General features: G+C 52.6%; 1 protein-coding gene across 3 annotated transcripts in view; it reads left to right on the forward strand.

Moving 5' to 3' along the window:
- Positions 1–16,534, forward strand: part of Sorcs2 (sortilin related VPS10 domain containing receptor 2) — a 378,161-nt gene extending 361,627 nt beyond the window's left edge. For 2 of the 3 annotated variants that reach the window (XM_087909089.1, XM_087909091.1), the window contains exons 19-27: positions 1,671–1,857; positions 4,324–4,457; positions 5,544–5,667; positions 6,685–6,797; positions 7,567–7,692; positions 8,947–9,046; positions 9,539–9,641; positions 12,223–12,329; positions 14,272–16,534. In XM_087909089.1, coding sequence (XP_087765215.1) covers positions 1,671–1,857; positions 4,324–4,457; positions 5,544–5,667; positions 6,685–6,797; positions 7,567–7,692; positions 8,947–9,046; positions 9,539–9,641; positions 12,223–12,329; positions 14,272–14,336 — 1,059 coding nt within the window. In that variant the 3' untranslated portion in view covers positions 14,337–16,534. The remainder of the gene's footprint in view (positions 1–1,670; positions 1,858–4,323; positions 4,458–5,543; positions 5,668–6,684; positions 6,798–7,566; positions 7,693–8,946; positions 9,047–9,538; positions 9,642–12,222; positions 12,330–14,271) is intronic. The other variant, XM_087909090.1, reaches the window with a different exon arrangement.
- The last annotated feature ends 4,190 nt before the right edge of the window (positions 16,535–20,724 follow it).

The following is a 20,724-nucleotide window of genomic DNA, read 5'->3' on the forward strand; positions in this document are numbered from 1 at the left end:
GGTGGTGTCTCTCCATCCAGCAGCAGCCCCTCCCCTCAGCCCTCAGATGTGAGCCCGAAATAGATCACACACCTGCAGAAGAAGTGGGAAAGTGTAGACTTTTAGGACCCACAGCGAAGGCAGCTCAGATGTCACAGGCTGGAAGTCCTCATCATGGCTGGGGCCCCAGGCTACACATGAAAACCTTGGTGTGTCAGCGCCATCTAGATTTGGAACCAGTAAAACTGTCAGGAAGATAAAGGCAGTTACAGACCAGAGGGCATTGTTGGCGCAGCCCAGTGGGCAGTAGAGCAGGGCTGTGCAAAGGATTCCCGTCAACGGATGAGCCAGCCAGTTTGAAAATGAGCAAGAAACGTGAGGAGACAGTGCATGTAGCAGGCCTCATGGGTGGTGAGCAAGCACATGGGATGATGTGTATGTGCTGTGAAGGATGGGGACCTCAAAACCACAGGCAGACACACCCACTTCCTGAATGCTACCCAGAACTCACCCCCTCATAGGAATGAATTGGGTGTGAGCATTCTCCTTGATCCTCAACCAACCCTTCCAGGAGAGCAATGGGGAGAGAGTCCACCTCCAGAGCCTGGACCCCTGAAAGCCTCAGTCTTGCAACCTACAAAATGGGCACACGAAGCACCATTTATTCTGTGTTCTGGGAATGCCCCCCAACAAAGCCTCAGCCAGCTTCCGGGCATTCTGGGAGCCCCTTGACTCATGGCTACACTTTCCAGAGTCTGTGTCTGTGCCCAAACAACCCTCTCCTTGGTGTCCAAGTCACCACTGTTTTTTCTTCAAACGTCCTGCCCTTGGGTTTCTTGCACTCTGTGCCCTATTGTGACCTCCTTTTAATGACTTGCATCTTCAGATTTATTTTAAATGTCCATTTCAGAAGGTTCCAACCCAGTATAGTGTATTCAGGAGAAAGTTCAATGAGCATCATTTATATATAAATGTTCTTAGCTTTTGAGGTCTGGAGGGTGTAAGCTAGGAAGATTGCTGATGACCAGAGAGGAGTGACCAGGGGAGGGGGGGGGAGTGTGGGGAAGGAGGGAGAGAGCAGGCAGACTGGGGAGGGGAACTTGAATATAAACACAAGAACTCCATCTATCATGGGCTTGAGAGTCAGGGTCAGCTGGCATGCGGAGTTCAATACCACTTGGGGACAAAATCACAGGATCTCCTTCCTGCCTGTTCACACAGTTGAGTCTCACTTTTGGCACAGTGTGGGTTGAGATGAGAAGCAGGAGTCACCCTGTCATAGGAAGACAGTTGTGTCTTGTTTGCTGTGGTTCCCTGAAGAGACCTCATGGCAGTGACCAGAGCCTTCTCCATTTTCCCAATTCCCCTCCCATCCCATGACTTGGCTCAGGCTCAGGCATCCCACTGGGCCCACACAGCCTTCAAACTGCCTTCCTCACATCACCCATGGGTGTTCTGTTCTAAAGGAGATCCCAGCCTTGTCTCCAGGAGCCGTCTCCTAGCTCAGACTGCTGGAGGCTGGGGCTCTGAAAGCGGTGCCAACCTGCTGTCTGTGGCCCCATAGAGCCTGCATCCAAAGGAAGCAAAGGAAGAAGGGGCAGGAGGAGCAAGGGACAGGAGGAATGGGCACCTAGCCCCAGACACTCACCTTGAGAGTCACTCCTAAGTGACCCTGTGGTATTTCCCTACAGGGTGATGTCCTGACCACTAAGTATCAAGTGGACCTTGGGGATGGCTTCAAGGCCATGTATGTGAACCTCACTCTGACAGGCGAGCCCATCCGGCACCACTACGAGAATCCTGGCATCTACCGTGTGTCTGTCAGGGCTGAGAACATGGCGGGCCATGACGAGGCTGTGCTCTTTGTCCAGGTCAACTGTAAGTCCACTGCTCCTTTGAGGCTATGTATCTTCTGTGGAATGGAGATCCGGGGCTTTGGGAAAGCACAGGGAATCTTGAAGGGTTGTTACAGGTCCTCAGGCCATGAACAGAAAGGCAGGCGGGCTGGGCTCAGACCTGGTCCCAAATTTTATTCACAAAAGTCATGGTGAGGATGGTAAGAGTGGTGGCCAAGGTGCCACAAGTGATAGGAATGACGTTAGCAATGTTGGTGGTGATAGTGATGTTGATAGTACGGGCCATGATAGTGATGATGGAGGTGATGCTGTAGGTGATGACAATGATGGTGGTGATATCGATGATAATGGTGTTGGTGATAGTAATGACGGTGATGGTGATAATGGTGGCGGCTGCATTAGTTAGTTTTATGTGGCTGTAGCTGTAATGCCTGATGGAAACAGCTTAGAAAACTTGAATTTGGCTCACAGTTTTATAGAGCTTCTTTCTATCTATCATAACAAGGAAAGCATGGTATCATCCACAGCAAGAGCAGCGTGTAGGACCCAGTGGCTCCTCACATCACAGTGGTTCAGAAAGCAGAGAATGAGGCTGGAGTGAGCGGTTGGGCTGTAACCTCCAAAGGTCTGCCTCCCGTGGTGTCTAGACCAGCCTCCTAAAGATTCCCCAGCCTCTCTAAAAAGTGCCTCTAGATGATAAATGCAAACTAAAATCATGAACCTAGCGGGGACATGTGAGATTTAAACCACAGTAGCTTACCTCTGGTCCCCAGAAGCACACAGCAAACATCTCTAATGCTAAATGCATTCAGTACAACTTCATGAGTCACCGTGGTCTCAGCAGTTCCAACAGTGCTCAAAAGCCTAAACTCAGAGACTCCATTCATAGCAAAGAAATCTCTTAGCAGTCCTTGTGAAAGGCAATTCTCCACTTCCTGTCTGCGGTAAACATTACCCCTGAAAAACAGAAGAAAGGGGAACAGCAAGAAAAGATTGGCTCAAAAGCAGCCTGCCGCACAGCAAGGAGGCGCTGAGTCCCACAGCTCCGCATAGCTCTTGGAGCATGTGCTGGTGTCGTGTCCTTCCCATTTCGGCACACTCTCCTACACACAGGATCCATTCATTGCCTGCAGGTTTCCTCTACCAACTCCCCATGTTTCTGAAACCCATGCTGGGGTCACCAGTGAATCTTAAGCCTCACCCGCAGAACTTCATCAATTGCCCCGTCAGGGTCTCCCTGCAGGGAATTCGACCCTGCCATGCACACATTGCCTGGCTTAACAAACTTTCCTTTAAAATCTGAGTACAAGCGTGTATGACCCTGGGACTCTTGCCTCCGGTGTGCCTGAAAATCAAGTGCCACTTTTCCAAATCCTTTTCTTGAAACAGCAGCAAAGTCTTAAACCTGCATGGTCAGATTTAGTGACAGCAGCGCCCCCACGTTCCTGCCACCAGTTATTTTGCTTCTCTATGACCACAATACCTGACAGGAAGGTCGTGAGGGAGGAGTGTTTACTTTGTCTCAGAGTTTCAGAGGGTTCATCCATGATGACTGGGAAGCACAGTGGAGTGGTTCAGGAATATGTGGCAGCCAGAGGCTGCTCACACCATGGTAGAACAGGGGAGCAGAGACTGAGGTTTTCATTAGGGAACAAGCAAGCACCACCACCAGCTGGGGATCAAACATTTAAAACATGAACCAGTGGACATGGACCTTAACATCAGTGGTGACAATGGGAATGGTAGTGGTGATGGGGCGGTGAGTGTTGATGCCTGGGATAGGTTGTGGTGAGTGGTGATTGTGACTGATGATGATAATGATGGATGTGGGGTGCTGATAGTGATGCTGATGGGTTGTGATGAGGGGTGGTATTGGCAGTAGTGATGGTGATGGTATTGGTGATGATGGATGGCGACGGTCATGTTGCTGATCATGGTGATGGTGGTAGTGATGATGTTGGTGATAGGGATCATGGTGCTGATGGTAGTGATGATGGTGGTGGTGGGGGGGATCATGGTGCTGATGGTAGTGATGATGTGATGGTGGTGGTGGGGATCATGGTGCTGATGGTAGTGATGATGGTGATGGTGATGGGGATCATGGTGCTGATGGTAGTGATGATGTTGGTGATAGGGATTATGGTGCTGATGATAGTGATGATGATGGTGGTGGTGGGGATCATGGTGCTGATGGTAGTGATGATGATGGTGGGGGGGATCATGGTGCTGATGGTAGTGATGATGATGGTGGTGGTGGTGGGGATCATGGTGCTGATGGTAGTGATGATGATGGTGGTGGTGGTGGGGATCATGGTGCTGATGGTAGTGATGATGATGGTGGTGGTGGTGGGGATCATGGTGCTGATGGTAGTGATGTGATGGTGGTGATGGTACCAATGACTCTGATGGAAACAATGACTAGCAAGTAGTCAATGAAAGATTCTGTGCCGGACTATCCCCTAACTCTGAACTTCTGGGGACTCTTCAGCCCCCCTGCAGGCCCTCTATCTCGAGGTAGTCCCTGTCATTGGCATCAACCAGGAGGTGAACCTCACAGCTGTGCTGCTGCCCCTGAACCCCAACCTCACTGTCTTCTACTGGTGGATTGGCCAAAGCTTGCAGGTGCGCCCTACACCCCTTCCTGATTCTCCCTCCCATAGATTGCCATCTGGTATGTCGGGTGGGGAGGGCAAGGTACCTGGCCTCAGGGCACAGTATGGGACCACTGGAAGGTTCTGATCCTGACCTTTCTTCACTCAATACCCTCCCTGAGCATCGGCTTGGGGGTACCTCTGAAAAGCCCCTGGATAGCTCTGTGAAAGACATGGAACAGAGTTGACTGGAAGTTCGGGTATGGCATGTATCACTTTAGACTCAGGGGAGGCTTTCCTTAGCGGAGTGGTGAGGGAGGGCATCACTGCCAGGCATAGAAAGAACTTGGCCTCACTCAGACTGTTGTACACTGTGAGCCATGGGGAGTTATGATCTGTTCTTGAAAAGGAGACACAACGAGGCTGCAGTGCATATGATGAGGGAGCAGGAATCTCCATCATTAAGACCTAGGGAGAGGCACCCTTTCCTTACTCTGGGTGCAGTAGCCTTACACCTCCACAGATGCGCTGACACACAGGGCTAAGAGAAGGGAAGGGCTTCAAGTACAAGGTCTTGCCTCTTGCGATGGGAGGCTTGTAAAAGAACCAGAGCTCTTGGTTTGAGGCTCTGTATAGCCTTGCCACCTGAATGCCCCAAGCTCCATACTCAACTCCCAGAGCCTTTGCTCATAGAAGGCACGGCTTGACCTGTTACCCAGGTGATTCCACCACTCCTCCATGATGAGACTATCTGCCTCCTGCCATAGGGCAGGGCCTGAGCTCCTGCTGGGACATTACTGTGGGTGGGACAGTGAACTGAACTAGGATGGGACACAGAACCTGACCTGTGCTGCTTAGGAACCAACCAGAAGGCTCTATATGAGGCCACAGGCAGCCTCTTCTAGAGGCTGTGCTGTGCTATGGAGGCAGGGCATGTTCCCCGTCCAGCTTAGAGCTAGGGTGTGCTAGCATCCCCCACACCTCCCAGACACTGCCAGTGCAGAAACCTCCAGCCTCCCCCTTGCTGATGAAAGCCAGCACAGCCCCAGTATGGTCCTGACAGTGGACCATAGCTCTCCATTCTGCCAGACAGGCCTGATTCTGCTTGTGCCCACAGCCTCTGCTTTCCCTGGACAACTCCGTGACAACGCGGTTTACAGATGCTGGGGATGTGCGTGTGACAGTGCAGGCCGCCTGTGGGAACTCGGTACTGCAGGACTCCAGGGTCATCCGCGTCCTGGGTGAGTCAGCCCCCTCCTTCCTACACAGGACAGCATGAGTGCACAGCTGGAGAGGGCCCGTTCACTCTTGGGTGGCCCTAGGTTGTACAGGAGTTTAGGTGGATTTGGGTTCTCCTGCTGGGTGTATGGCCTTATTGAAGTGCCCCAGACTCTCTGACCTCAGTTTCTCCTCTCTATAAAATGCATAGTGTGTCTTGTGAGACCAGTGCGTCTGTTGCTCAGTGATTTAACAAGAACAGACGAGCATCCGTGTTGCCGTCTCCATGGGCCTCTCCCCTTGCCACTCTGAGGATGATCCTTAAGAGGACCTGGGGATGGTGTTCGCTTTATTTGTACTCTCAGGGGCTGTCAACCCCTCAGTAAAACACTGTCTGGAGAAGGAGGGGTCTCCCCGATGCACACTATCCCTTCAGCACACCTGAAGTTCATTCAGCTTAGTCTCTCAGTCATGGACCACAGACATCAGCCACACAATGCTGCAGGCTGAGGGATGAGGCTGCCCTGGGCTGGTCCTCCCTTCCCTGCCCTTCAACCCACTGACCACCACACCATGCCAATAGTCCCATGAGATTAGATGGCCCATCTTGTCACCCACATTTCATTTCTCAGGGCCCACAGCTCCCTTCTAGAGTCACAGGAGGCCTAGCCCCATATTGTCACCTCCACTAACTTCCTTTTCCCTTCTCTTATTGAGAGAGAAATAGCTACGTTGGGCAGAGGGCTCAGGGGACAGTGTATTGTGAACTGTGACCCAACATGACGTCATAGGGTAGAGCTCACGAAGCAGGTGCATGCTGTGCCATGCTCCCTCCCTGGAAGATAGCCACTGATGGCCACTGTCATCATCAGTACATGTCAGGCACTGAGGGCCTAGCAAAAGGAGGGCTCTTATCTTCCAGACATAGAACCTGGTCCGTGGGGTTAGAGGTGAGGCTATCTGGACCATCTGGCAATGCTACCTTGTCCAGGGTCCCAGCCACACCCCAGACCTCACAGGCTCCATCCTGTCTCTTCCAGCTCAGTTCCAGGTGGTGCCTCTGCAGTTCTCCAGGGACCTGGACACCTTTAACCCCAACACTCCTGAGTGGAGGGAGGACGTGGGGCTGGTGGTCACCCGGCTTCTCTCCAAGGTGCCCTGTGGTTTGGGCTTCAGTTCTATCCTGAGCCCTGGTGTGGTTTGTGGGCTGAGAAATGAGGTTGGGACAAGGCTGGGGCTGCTTGGGTAGTGGTGGGTTGCCCTGGGTCGGGCACTCAGAGGGAGGGACAGGGCTACATTGCCAGACTCCGTCAGTTCCTTTCCTCTGAAGAGCTCTTAAAGCCATAGCCAGTTCCCATCTGTGGGATTTTTTTCCATCCTGGACTCCTTAGACATAGAAAGAAAACATGGTTGATCACTTCTCTCAGGCAACTCATGACAAAGGTAGTGGATTGGAGTGGGCACTGGGATACCTAAGTCCCTAGGTGCCCCAAAAGAAAGAGGCTAGCCCCCTAGCTAAGACTACCACAGGCAGAAACACACCCTGACCATACTTCCTTCATCCTGTGAGTGCTGCTGGCGAAAGAGTTCTGGGTAATGAGGGGTGAGCAGGAACTCAACTCAGAGGATATGGAGTGAAACTCCCAGGAGACAGAGGGCTCCCCAGGAGCTAGGGGCTGTACAGGCATATGGCTAGGGCTGGGCCAGGCTCAGGATGGGGAGATGCAAGGGCAGGCCTGAGCAGGTGGTGTAGTGTGAGGGCCATGGCCAAAACTTGAAGGGGCTGAGAGGCAGGAGTGTGGAGCCGGACAGGTGGCCAGGACATACCTAGGTCAGGAAGAGAGCAGTTGTTGCTGCAAATTTAGCTTGTGACAAAGGATGAGGAACAGAAGAGGACCCAAGTATCCTGCTTGTCCCCACAGGAAACCAGCATCCCTGAGGAGCTTCTGGTGACCGTGGTAAAGCCAGGACTGCCCACCATAGCGGACCTGTATGTGCTCCTGCCCCCTCCCAGGCCCACAAGGAAGAGGAGCCTCACAAGTGACAAGGTACGTCCATGGCTGCCTGAGCCCAGGTGCTCTCTGCACGACAGGGCTGGGTGGCTGAGGGCATAGGTTGAGTCATTCCTGGCAAGCACATCTCCGTGGGACATCCTTTGAAGGTTTATTTCTTTCTATAATGCTGTCTGACCTGGGGTACCACCATCCTCGGGCATCCAAGGTTGGTGAGTTAGCAGCTTCCAGGGGGAGGAGGCTAGGCAGCTTGTGGGGATGGTTTCCACTCTCTAACACCATCGTCTGGAGCTGTCATCTGATCTCAGCTTCACTGCTAGGGGAACTGGGATACACACAGGTGAGCACTGTGGAAGACCCTGGGCCTCAGGGCAAACCAGAAGTTGGTTTAGTAACCCTAGGATATCCTCCATGAAGTGCCTTGAAAGGGGGCACCTTGGGGACTGTCGTTAGAGAGGCCCTCATATGTTGAGGGCTGAGTAGCCTTTGTGCCAATTGGCTCCATTCTGAAAATGAAGACAAGGTCACAGGGACAGTGGTAGCGCGTCAGACACTCAGGAGGTTGTGGGATGACCACCCCCTGGTGTCGGTGTGCAGGAGTATGCTTAATGTGCACCTGTAATGAATGTTCAGGGTGTGGATGGAGGCAAAGCCTTCTCTCCTCCGAAGACTGGGATTCTGTGCCCATCGCAGCTTCTGGCTCTGCTCAGTGGATCTAGCTAAGATTAGGATCTCAGAGACGTAGCCACATGGACATGAGTGCCACTGGGCACAGTTGGGTTTTCATGCTGGGTCCTGGACAGTGGCTGGCAGGTGGTGACGTAAAGATAATGTGGCCTGGACAAGCTCTGATGCGGGCTGTGAGCCTCAGCTCTTGGCCATGTCACAGGGATTGTGTTTCCCCCAGAATTCCCTAACCCACTAGCTCCTTCTGACTTCCCTCTTAGGAGGAGTGCCCTGCCCTGTCTTGTGTTTGCGGTCTTCCACTTCCTGCAAGCCTCACTGACCATTACCAGGATGGAGACTTTAGGAGTACTCCAGGTCTTCCACCCCCTTACACACACACACACACACACACACACACACACACACACACACACACACTGAAACCTGTCCTCTGTTCTGTGTTGAAATGAGAGCTGGTTGATAGTGGGACTACCTGCACCGTCAGGGGTTCCTAGTGAATCCCACTGGTGGGCTCCCCAGCTATTCCCTGATGAGAACACAGAGGCATTAGACAGCATCCCCCCCAGATCGAGGGAACTCTCCAGTGACCCCCTTTGCTTACAGAGACTGGCAGCCGTGCAACAGGCACTGAACTCCCATAGGATCAGCTTCATCCTTCGAGGAGGGCTCCGTATCCTGGTGGACCTGAGGGACACGGATGAAGGTGACAGACCTGTCTTGGGTCCTCTCTGGGTCAGGGTGGGCATGAGCTCAGGCCAGTGGATGCTGGAAGTGATTGTAGGGCTTGTCTGAACCTTTATCTGGCCGCCAGTGATTCTTCTGCCTGGGGCATCCCTGGCTAGATGCATCAACTCCTACACAGCTAGCCCTGGGCCTCACCATCTTGGCATGGTCTGTATGGAGGCAGCCACCACAACCATCAGGAACCTGCCAATTCACCAAAGCCAGTACAGAAGAAGGGTGCTGCTCCCCTATGCAGGAAACCCAGACAAAGTTGGCCCTACTTATAGTAGGAAGAGAGGCCAGGAAGAGAGGCCAACCCTCTAAGGCCATCTATCATGTTCTTTATTCTTCATAACCTGCTGTCCACTCAACCACGTGTCCAAGTCCTGCTGGACAGTATGAAGTCGGCTCATCTAGGCCAGGGCTGGGGACAGCCAGCCCACAGCTCCTCCTCTTACTGTTCTCCTTGCAGGTCCTCAGAGGCCAAGTGGCAGTGGTGGCTACTGGGCTGTGGTGGTCCTCTTTGTCACTGGGCTCTTTGCAGTGGGAGCATTCATCCTCTACAAGTTCAAAAGGTAAGGCCTCCCAGCAGCCTTGACATGGGGCAAGCTGCTCATGGCCCTAGAGGCGGTGGCTTCCATAGGCCATGAAAGAAGGCGGTATGAGTCTTTCCTTGTGCTGGTAACCAGGAGACTCTCGGTCTCCCTTCTTCTCAGCCTTGTCCTCGTCACAGGCTCGGGGCATCTCTTTCTTCACTCATCCTCCCTGGAGGATACACGGTTTGCCCTACAGATGAGGAGGCAGGACTCAAGGAGGCTCAATACTGAGTCCAAGGCTGGTGCGACAGGATTGGCCTCTTGTACCTCTGCCTCCCGGTTTCCCACACCTCAGTTATGGCTGCCACAGGGGCTTCCAGTGACCCGAGGGCACCAGAAACTCCAAGGAGGATTGAGAGACCATGTGTCTCCTGTACAGACCTTTAAAACCTCTTCCTTCTGTGGTCCATCCTCTCAGTACACATGGGATAGCGCCAAGGATGTTGGGAGGCAGCCGTGACCCTCATCTTCTATGCCAGTGTGCTGAGCGGGGCTGATGGCTGGTAGAGTTGAGTCCTTTTCACAGGCTCCACTGGGAGGCAGCTCTGGGGTGGTGGGCATGGGAAGGTACAAGCCCGCTCGACAGCCCCAGCTACAAGGATGCTGGTGATAAGCATGGTAGTGCTTCCTGGAGGCAGGCAGCCACCACCCCCCTTGTGAAACCCACCTGGATTCAGGGCCCTGTGCCTGCTATTTATTACCCTCTAGCAAGGAAACCCTTGAACACTGTGTTACAGGTCAGTGTGACAATACCCTAGTCACCTCTGTCCCCTAGCACCCTTCATATTACAGGGCCAGGACCCAAGTGGCAGGCATCCCTACGGGTGGCCTAGTTTTGAGTATACCTCAGAGATCTGGCCGAATGCTGTCCTGCCACAGGCCTTCCTCAGTCAGATAAAAGTTTCCCCCCTCCCAGCCGTAGCATTATTGTTTATAAAAGGGGATGCAAAGGAAGAGGCTGAGGAGAGGAGGAAGAAAAAGAAGCTGGCTGAGCAGCATTTCTGCCTTGCATGACTCCAGGATGGTGGTACATGAGCTCTGGGTGGAGAGGCAAGCTGCAGGACCAAGCCCTGGGTCTGGGTAGGATGCCCATGGCCAAGCAGACAGATGCTTCTGGACATTTGCATGGGTGGATGTCAATGTCAATATGAGCATGGATTCTCCTCTATACTTGGTCCCATCCTGTGTGAGACTTGCAGGGCTGTGGGTGGTCAGTCAGAGGCCAGCGGGCCTGCCTGCGGTAGATGAGGCTCATAGCAGGGACAGAGTTCTGGTCCCTGTGGGTGATTGTCAGCCTTGCCCTGCAGACTTCCCAAGTGTCCAGGGGTTCTTCTACAAACTGCCCCAAGGATGCTGCCTGTGGTGCAGGTGGCCCAGAAGACAGGACACTTCCTGCCATGTGCCAAGAAGGGGAGGCGCCCGATGTGTCCAGAGCGAGGCTGGTCCGACATCCTCAGGGCCAAGACCATCATTCTGAACCAGCTCAAGCTCTAAAGTTGGAGGGGAGGGATATGTTGCCATAGAAACAGAGAGCTCAGATAGCGGGGGGCAAATGCCCAGACAACCCCAGGGGGAAAAGGCAGAGCAAGGCAGAGGAATTCTGAGCAGTCAGTAGAAGGAAACTTTAGAGTTTCCTCTAAAAAGGAGCGCCGTTTTCCTTTCATCCATCTGGGCTTTACGCGCTGCCTAGGCCGTGGCAGCTCGCGGGCTGGCTGTGTTCTGACTGACGCTGTCCTCCGCACTGGGATGCTAGGTAACAAACTGCTCAATGTTCCCGAGTCTCACAGCCACCAAAAGTCTGTTTCTCCCTGGCACTGAGCCCCTTGTGGGGCTGGCAGTACTGTCACTGGTTACTCAGGTGTCTATAGTGACAGATAGGGCCACCCCCAACATCTAAGTCCATCACTTAGGCGTCCCTTCTTGAAGGGGACATGACTCATACTCCCTCTGGGCACAGCTAGTTACTCTCCTACTCAAGGGACCGAATGTGCCTACCTCCACATGCCTCCGCACGCTCTTGCCACCACCACTCCCTAGGCCTCAGTCTCCATGTCTCTGAATGGGCCTATGACCTTTCTATATTTGGCTGGAGTTAGTGGGGACTATTCTCAACACAGTGGGCCCTGCCTGTGACTCTGAGCCCCAGTCCTAGTAGGGTAGAGTGTGCTCTGTCACCCTCTCTGCTTCCCCCCGGGGCCTGGACTAGAAAGAAAGTGGACAGTGGAGTCTCAGAAAGTCTGGATGGACAGAGTTCAACAACTGCCTCTCAGGACTGCCCCAGCATTGTGTGTGTGTTTGTGTGCTTGTGTGTGTATGCACTTGTATGTGTTTGTGTATGTGTGTGTGTTACTGTCCTGGCTGCTAGGTGCTAGGAGACAAAGAAGCCAGAGCTTCCACAGTCATAGCCTGGATAAAGAATATTCAGCTAATGGTGGACAGCAGAACATTGGGTAGAGGGCGCATACTGGAGGGTGGGCCCCCTGGGCTCACTATCTACACCATGCCCACAAGGGTCTTGGGACCAAGAGCTCATTCAAAGCAGAGCTGTATCTCTGGCCAGCAGGAAACGCCCGGGCAGGACGGTGTACGCCCAGATGCACAACGAGAAGGAACAGGAGATGACAAGTCCCGTGAGCCACAGTGAAGATGCCCAGAGCACCATGCAGGGTAGGAGCCGGGGCATGGGGACCCTGCTGCTCCCACTACCAAGGGGTTCATCAGAGCCGAAGGGGCACAGATGGACCAGCCCTGCTAGAGAGTGTCTCTGGCCCATGAGTTCTGCCACAATAAGGAGAGAGCCTCGGGCCAACAGGGTGAAGTAGAGGCTGCCTGAGGGCACTCTCCTGGGAGAGTGGGTGGTCAGCTTGAAGAGCCCTCACAGAGGCAGGGAGCTCCCTCCCAGGGACGTGAGACTGTCCCACCCCCATCCTTCCTCATACTCCCATTAGCTGTTTACTGAAATGCAGAGTTCAAAAGCATTGTTTATATGGACCCTCAAAACAACGCATTATCATTTACAGAGGATTTCCACCAAGGTAATTTCCTTCCTGTCATGCCCGCAGGGAGAGGACCAGACCTGTCACCTTGGCTGTGCCCTCCCTCCCCATCTTCCTTATATAATTTTCTCTGTCCTGTGGCTCCTTAGCTGGTACAGTGCCCAGGTGTAACCAGAGCCCTACTACCTGAATCCCTGTTCCACACAGGCCCTGCCCATAGCCCTTTGGTGTTGGTGGGTACCTCTGCCTACTCACCCTTAGTGGCTGTGAGCACTCTGCAGAGTGGCGCAGAGGTTAGCTGTAAGGTTAGCTGTCACTTACAGGCATTCATCTTAAAGACCTGTATCCCAGTCTGCTGGTCCTCAGAATCATGATGGCCCCCACCTTAAGAATTAGTGACCCAGCAAGGTCTTCAGTCACCCAAGGTGGCACAAGGGCAGTCTGATCCCATCCTGCATCCTCCAGGCCTTCTGAGCATGAGGGGTAGCTACCCCAGCCCTTCCGGCCACTTCCCGCATCTGCCAGCCCAGGAGCATTGATCAGAGGATGGATGTGCAGTCTCTGGGGCCCTCACAGCACCAGTGACTTACTGAGCACTCAAGAGGTCCCAGACCTAGAACTTCTGGTCATTGTCTGACCCTGGGAGCAGCGGCTGCTTCAGTGTTTGCAGATGGGTAGCTGGAACTTGGCCTTGGAGTCACTTGTGTGCCAAGAGCTGGAGGAAGATAGCCTTGTACATAGCCTTATGCTTAGCCTGTGCTTAAGCCAAGTGCTGCCCAGATAACCAGGCCCCACTCTCATGCAAGGAAATCATAGCCTCTGCTAGGAGGGTGTGGGGTCTCAGGAAGACAGTAGTCCGCTATCCCACAGCCACATGCGACATGTAAGCGCCTAGTTAACAGTGCCAGGACACTGTTAATGGGGACCTTGGTGTGGACTAGGCACTGCTTATGACAGTGCTTCTCCATGGTGCCCTGGCAACTGATGGTACAGAAGATTAACTGGGGCCAGGGGGTGGAGGCCCTGATGGAGAGTCACATGAATAGCTAGGTACAGCCCCTGAGCTGGCCCCCACAGCCTGGGTAGCACCAGCCCCTCCCCCTGACTAGCACCATCTGTTTTGTGCACACAGCAAGAGAGCGAGACAGCTGTGGCGAGCATCCCCTGGTCTCACAATGCAGCCAATGCGGGGACATCTATTAACCTGTCTTTGACAATCACTGTGTTCCCTCTCTCCCCCTGTGACCCTCTATCTCCCTCCCTGCCTCCTGGTTTATACCTCACACCACAGTGCTTTTTGCCAAGAGGGGGCAGAGCCTCAGCCCTTCCTGCGCCCCCTTGCTGCCGATGCCAGGGTTAGTCCTCACGCAGGTCAGTGAGTGCCCCACTGCACAGCCCTCTGGACCACTGCTTGTGGTGGCACCCGGCACTTACTTCCCTCCTGTCACTGCCTAGGACACTGGAGACTCCACCCCCCCCACTCTGCACCAGGCACAGGGAATGTCACAGTACCCACTGCATGTTGGCCCCAGGTGCATCTGAGGTCACGTGTGTTCCTGTGTGGTCCATTTCCCACCATCTCCACTAATGGGCTGCCTCCTTCTGTTCCCTAGGCAACCACTCAGGTGTGGTCCTGAGCATCAACTCTCGTGAGATGCACAGCTACCTGGTGGGCTGATGGCACCAGCTGGCCAGGACACTCTCTTCCTGCTTCCTCCAGAGAGGGCGCAGGACCACCAGTGCAGCTGGAATGACGTCCCCCCTGAGACCCATGGAAAGGCCATCTCCTCTAGCTGTCCCCACTCAGAGGACAGACACCTCTCCCTGTCAGCCCCAGCTGGCCCATGGGGTCCTGGGGCAGCCGACTCATGACCCACTTGGACACAGGCCTGTGGTGCCACACCAAGTCCCCACCCTTGACTCCGAGGCATCACAGCCCTCAGACCTGAACATGCTGCCCTGGCTGTTCCAAGTGCAAATGCAGCTCAGGCCTGGTTTCTCCTGCCTGGAGCTGGACCAGGCCATTCCTGGGGTGACCCCGCAGCCGCCCCCAACACCAGACATGTAGACCTGTCAGCCTAGGCCCACAGTCCCTGCAGAGGACCCCAGAGCCAGGAAGTCTACGGGCCAGGCCTGCTCAGCATCCCCCTCCAGGCGGCCACTCTCTCCACTGCAGGGTAAATACCTGCCTCCGTAGAGGGTAGAGCTATTTGAGTCTGGGGGCTCTTTCTTTTAACTTTCTGTTTTCAAGGCCAGGCAATAGAAGCCATCTAAGATCTTTCAGAATCCCACTCTAAGAACCCCTTATTTAGGATGCCCAGGACTGGGTTTAGAGGGGCAAAGATCCTCTGGTTTTCCCTCAGGGCTATGGGGTAGGGGTGGGGAGGGGCAAAAAAGGAAGGGACCCTTACATGCAGGTCCTGCTCAACCTTCCACTGCCTCTAGGTTGATGACTCTGGCTTCCGTCAGGCCTGGGCTCTAGAAGAGTCCACAGGCTCCAGAAAGACACATGAGCTGCGGGCATCAGGCTTTGATGCCTTATGGTTGGAGAGACCCACGTAGAGCCAACCAGAAGAGGTGTAGGAGGGCAGTGTCTCCTAGTAAAACAAAGTAGAGGACCCAGAGACTGGTGACATTTTCAGGGTCACAGAATGCAAGCAACAGAGGTGGCTCCGGGGTCAGCTCTCTGCTCCTCCCATGCAGGGTGCCTGCTGCTGTCTGCTCCCACTGCCGAGTCAGGGGCCCGGCACAGGCTGACGCTGTGAGCTGGCACAATTCACCTTTTGCCTTGAAGCTGAAGTCAGTACCCCTTCCCCTCCCCTTTTCTTCCCTTCTCCCACCTCCAGACTCTCGTTGCCCCGCCAGAGCCCAGGCTGGCCTGGATCAAGGCCCAGGTGTCTCTACACCTTCTGCTGCTGCTTGGTGCACCCACCAGCACCCACCAGTTCTCCCTGGGCAAGAGATGAGGCCTACATAGGAGGAGAGGGTTAGGACAGACCCTCACGCAGGACAGCTCCAGAACTTGGTCTCTGTTAGGGGATGGGCTGGGTGTCCAAACGTTTGTGTCACAGACGGGACAGCACAGAGCAAGGCAATTGTATGGGGCACAAAGACGGTCTTTGGGCAGTCCCAATTGTACCTCAGCATCCCTCACTTCCTGCCACTCTCTGGGGCTTAGGGGTCCCTCCAGCGGTGACTGTAGGCTGCCCTCCTTGTGAGGGGCTACAGAGGGGAACCCAGTCCCAGTGAAGGCAGCGACCCCATAGGAATTTTGCCCCACAAACCTTCTTGCTGTCCCGAAAGAAACCCAAGCAGAGCCCTTCCCCCCCATACATGTCCCCACGTCCTTGTTTTCCCAGTATCACACAAAAAGGAGATGCTCATGTACCACACAGGCCCCACCATGTCCAAAGTCAGCACAGAACCCCTGGACATAGCCCCCCACTTTAGCTCACCAGTGCCTGGAGTACCAGCTGTAGGTCTTTGCCGTCCGCACGCACGCCGTGCCCCTCTCGGGGACACCTGGGTAGGCTTTCCCTAGCTATTTGGATTTCACGTTACTATTTCTCTTAAGGACATTTGGAGTGTGTAGACCCAAGAGCCTCCCTGGTTCTCATCTCCATAACTGCAGGCCACTATGCAGGCACGGGGTTTCCCTGCTCATCAGCTGAGGTGCCATGCATTGTACAGCCAGGGGCAAAAGCACCCACCGGCAGCCCAGATGCTACCAGCTCAGGGGCTCATGTCACTCTCCACTGGGCCCTGTGCATACCTGGCATGTGGGCATAGCAGAGGTGATGAATTCTTTGTTTTTCCTTTCTAAAAAAAGAAAAAAAAACCAATAAATCATTTGTGATGCTTTTAACAAAGATTAAATCAACAGGGTCTGTGTCTGCCTTACTGTGAAGATCTGCTTTATGCTTTACGTATACAGACACCTCAAGCACATACATCACCCCGTCACACACCATATCACATATATACCACCTCACAAATCACAGCACAGCACAACACATACCAAGCCAACATGGTCCGCGTCTGCCTTAGTATGAAGGCATGCTTACTGCCTATCTCTACATACTTCACACCACAATTTGCACCACACACATACCATGCCACATGCCACGCAGAGAGTGGGGGTGTGTTCCCTTGGTAGGGGAAGGGCCTAAGGCTGGAAGTCCCTAAACAGACACTGACCTGGGTATTTTACAGGGCCCTTGGGTACTCCCCTTTTCTCTATAGGTCCTATTCAGAAACCTGCCTCCCATGCCTTCCCACTGTTTCCTCTCACAGTGACCTCTGGGAATGAGAAGAGGCCATCACAGACAGCCTGCTTTGCATGTTCTAGTTTGCCTATGTCCGCCTAATTCTTGTTCCTTCCCCGCCTCTCAGAGATGTGCACCAAATGTTGTCATGGCAGGGGGAGGGACAATGGCTGCTCTAATTGGTCCATGTTGAGAGAAGACAGTGCTGAGGGAGGTTTCAGTCCAAGAGAGAGAAGATTTCATGGCCTCTCTGAATGAGAGAACAGATGACTGACTCCCCACAGATATGCCTCAAAGCTCCCCAAAGCCTAGCTGAGCTTGGATGGGGACAGGGCTGGGGGGATATTCTCCCTTTTAATCCCTCTGGCCATAGCACTACCATAACCTCCAGAGATGATGACTGAACACCTACATCAGTTACACCAGTCTGGAACTGTGAAATATTCGGAGAAAACTTGGGCAAAACCCAAACATTTAAATAAACTTGGATTAGATGTATAGTTTCACTCTTAAGCCAGTCCGTGTAATTGTTACAGGAAATAGCCCAATAACTCAGTTGATCTAGGCAGAAGCTGGACATCAATGTGCTGACGTTTGAGCTTTACAAACTTTATATAATGTTCTCAGACATTCATAACCTGCTTCCTTTTCAGTTTTCGTTCCTACTCTGGGAAAACACTCATATTATAAGAAGCCAGGACATTAACAGACCAGCACTCAGCAAGCCTTTCTGTGACAATCTTTTGCAAGTTGACACAGGTGATGTCATGGCAATTATTTGGCTTAGGAGATAGTGCTGTATAACAACCCCTTAGCAAAAGAAAAAAAAGTAGAATCCAAACTGCATAGGTAATAAATTCATAATTACCTGTGTAAACTGTGGGTGTCTTAGGGTTTCTATTTCTGTGAAAAGACACTATTTCCTTATAAAGGAAAACATTTAATGAGGGTGGCTTGCTTACAGTTCAGAGGTTTAGTCTGTTGTCACCATGGCAGGAAGCAAGGCAGCATGCAGGTAGACATGGTGCTGGAGAAGGACCTGAGAGTTCTTAACATCTTGACCCACAGGCAACAGAAAGTGGCCTGAGACACTGGGCGTGCCTTGAGCATATATGAAACCTCAATGACATACTTCCTCCAACAAGGCCATGCCTACTACAACAAAACCACACCTCCTAATAGTGACATTCCCTACGAGTTTATGGGGAATAGTTACATTCAAGCTACCACAGCGTGGCATGGCAAGGTCCCAGTAAACCCCATAGGAAACACAAGGCAATCTTCACACGGTACACAGAGAGAACTCCCATAACCAAGCTTCTGGTTTTGAAGGAGTAGAAGTAGTAGATACAGATAAAGTTTTTAATCATATATTGTAATAGTCACAACTCCCTCATTATCTGGCTGTTTGTGGCTCTCCTTTATCCCTGTCACAAAGTTGGAGGGTCACAGGACTCAGGAGAGGTGGTTTTGGAGGACACTGAGATAAAACATGCTTGGGTCTGAAATGGGAAATCCAGACTCCATCTCCAGGGATAGCCTTCAGGGAGCTCAAATAGTGCATGACAAGTTAGTGTAAACACATAAGCCATTTGTTCCTCTGTAAAACTGAACCCAGTGGTTTACACTGGACAAGAGACTCACTGTTGAGTCTAGTGTACCATAAGTCCCTGGCTTGGGGTAACCAATTGCTTGGAGACCTGTAACATCCCCTTTTATCTTAAGGACTCACTAACTAGAGGGCTCTGCGACTGTAGATGGGTCTGGATTCTCCCACCATCTCCTGCAAGGGAAACATCTCAGGGGACGCTGGGCTGTGCCTTCTGACAAAAGGAAATCGGGTTTTCTTGCCTAGGAATCTCATTCTGCCCAGGACTGAGAAAGTAGCCAAGGGACAACTGTGGAGGGATTTTGAAGCCAACTTGTCCCATCTGCAATGAGGTGGAATAGAGAGACGGCTTGGGTCAGGGTTGCCCTCTCCCTCCCTACCCAAATTCTAGTCCACAGAATGGGTGGGTCCAATCTGTCACCAGGGAGGAACTAGTGCAGTCCAGCCTGTCCTGGGAGGAGGCTGGACTGAAGTCCACACCTGCTGATGGTTCAGTGCCTGCCATTTCCTGGTTTTCTCCTTTGGTCTTCAACAGGGTCCGATTGCCATTCTGTTCCCAACTGTGGGGTCTTGGGCCCAGGTCCCTGAAGCCTCATTGTTATTCAAGACATTGATACCACCAGTTCTCAAAACATTTGATTTACCATAAACCACAGAAGCTTCCAGGGGCACAGAAGCACCATTTGCCATGTTCTCTGAGCAGCTGCTCCGCTGACCCTATTACCACGGTGAAGACATTTCCAGTGGGCAGTGACTCAGCCACATTCACAGAGCTGGAGACAGAGTCAAATGCAAGGAGGAGGCAGGGAGCCTCCTGCCCATCAGCCCATTGTACAAATGGTCAAGGGTCTATACTAGCGGGAGTCCAGAAGCCAAGATTTGTGAACCTCATTCTGGGACCCACCCACCTGTCAATTCAAAAATTCTTCAAGTGTCAATCATTTGCAGAAATACCAGAGGAACAATTTGCATTGCATATGTTCTGGTTCTGAGAGGGAAGGCCCAGGACGCAGAGTTAAAACCAGAAAAACTCAGTATTGCGGGAACAAATGACCCCTGATAGTCAGTGGGTGCTTCCCTCAGAATGGCCACAAGCCTGGTCACAACGGCCAGGCAGGGTTGACACTCTGCACAGGTTTACATCTGGTTCCCAGGTGAGCTCCAGGTGAGCAGGCTGGAGACCTTAGGCGAGATAACTCCTGGGTATGCAAGTTTCACACCTATGACATGGCCCAGAGTCATTGAAACAGGTTACATGCAGTTCACAGGTTCTTTTTAACTCAGGCAGCAAGATTTCAAACACGTGCTGAGTCCAATCCATCCATTGCTATTTGTCATCTACCTCATCATTTCAACAGGAACCAGCCATCGATATCCACCCTCCCTATTACATCTCTAAAGAGAGGGTGGATCCTCAACAGCGAGAGGCCTAAAGCCACCCTGGAAGTAGCAGCCATGATTTAACTGGAAGGAAGCATCATAGTCCCAAGGATCATCTGGATAGGTGATGATCACGACACAGCTAGTGGACATCTGAAAGAATACGCTTCACCACTAGGATAACAATATCCTCTAACTTCCATAAAGCCCTGGGTACAGTGACCAGCCTGGGGACCAGCCAAGAGAGTGGTATCTGAGGTCATAAAGCAGCATTGGGAAATACGGCAGTACTGGAGCTAGATGCTGTACTCTATCTTAACTACAGATCTAGACACGGTCCAGGTACTCAGAGCCCAGCAACCTGATTTCAGAGACCCAGAGCCCGACCCATTCTTGTTCTCTTGACCCTCCAACATCTCTGCTGTACCCGAACCCCTCTGTCACCCCTGGGTTTTCCCAAAGGTACTTCCTTTTGTGATAGCACATGGCAGAAACGAAAGTGCTTAGGAAGCACAGGAACGTGTAACAGCACATTGAGCTTCACCCAGTAAAACCTGGTCCATCTAATTTTCAATCTGCACCCAGACCTGCTCACAGCTCTGGAGACTTCCTGCTTCTGATTAGTATTTCCCACGAAAGGTCACTGCTTTATCCTCCAGTTTATATTTAGACCAAGACTGTGTACAGGAAAATATCATGTCTTCTTTCCTCCTTTTTTATTTTTTTATTTATTTTTCAAGACGGTGTTTCTCTGTGTAGCCATGGTTGTTCTGGAACTCACTCTGTAGACCAACTGGCCTCAAGCTCACAGA

The sequence above is a fragment of the Myodes glareolus genome, chromosome 8 (assembly GCF_982192425.1).
Source record: "Myodes glareolus chromosome 8, mMyoGla1.1, whole genome shotgun sequence".
Taxonomy (NCBI): domain Eukaryota; kingdom Metazoa; phylum Chordata; class Mammalia; order Rodentia; family Cricetidae; genus Myodes; species Myodes glareolus.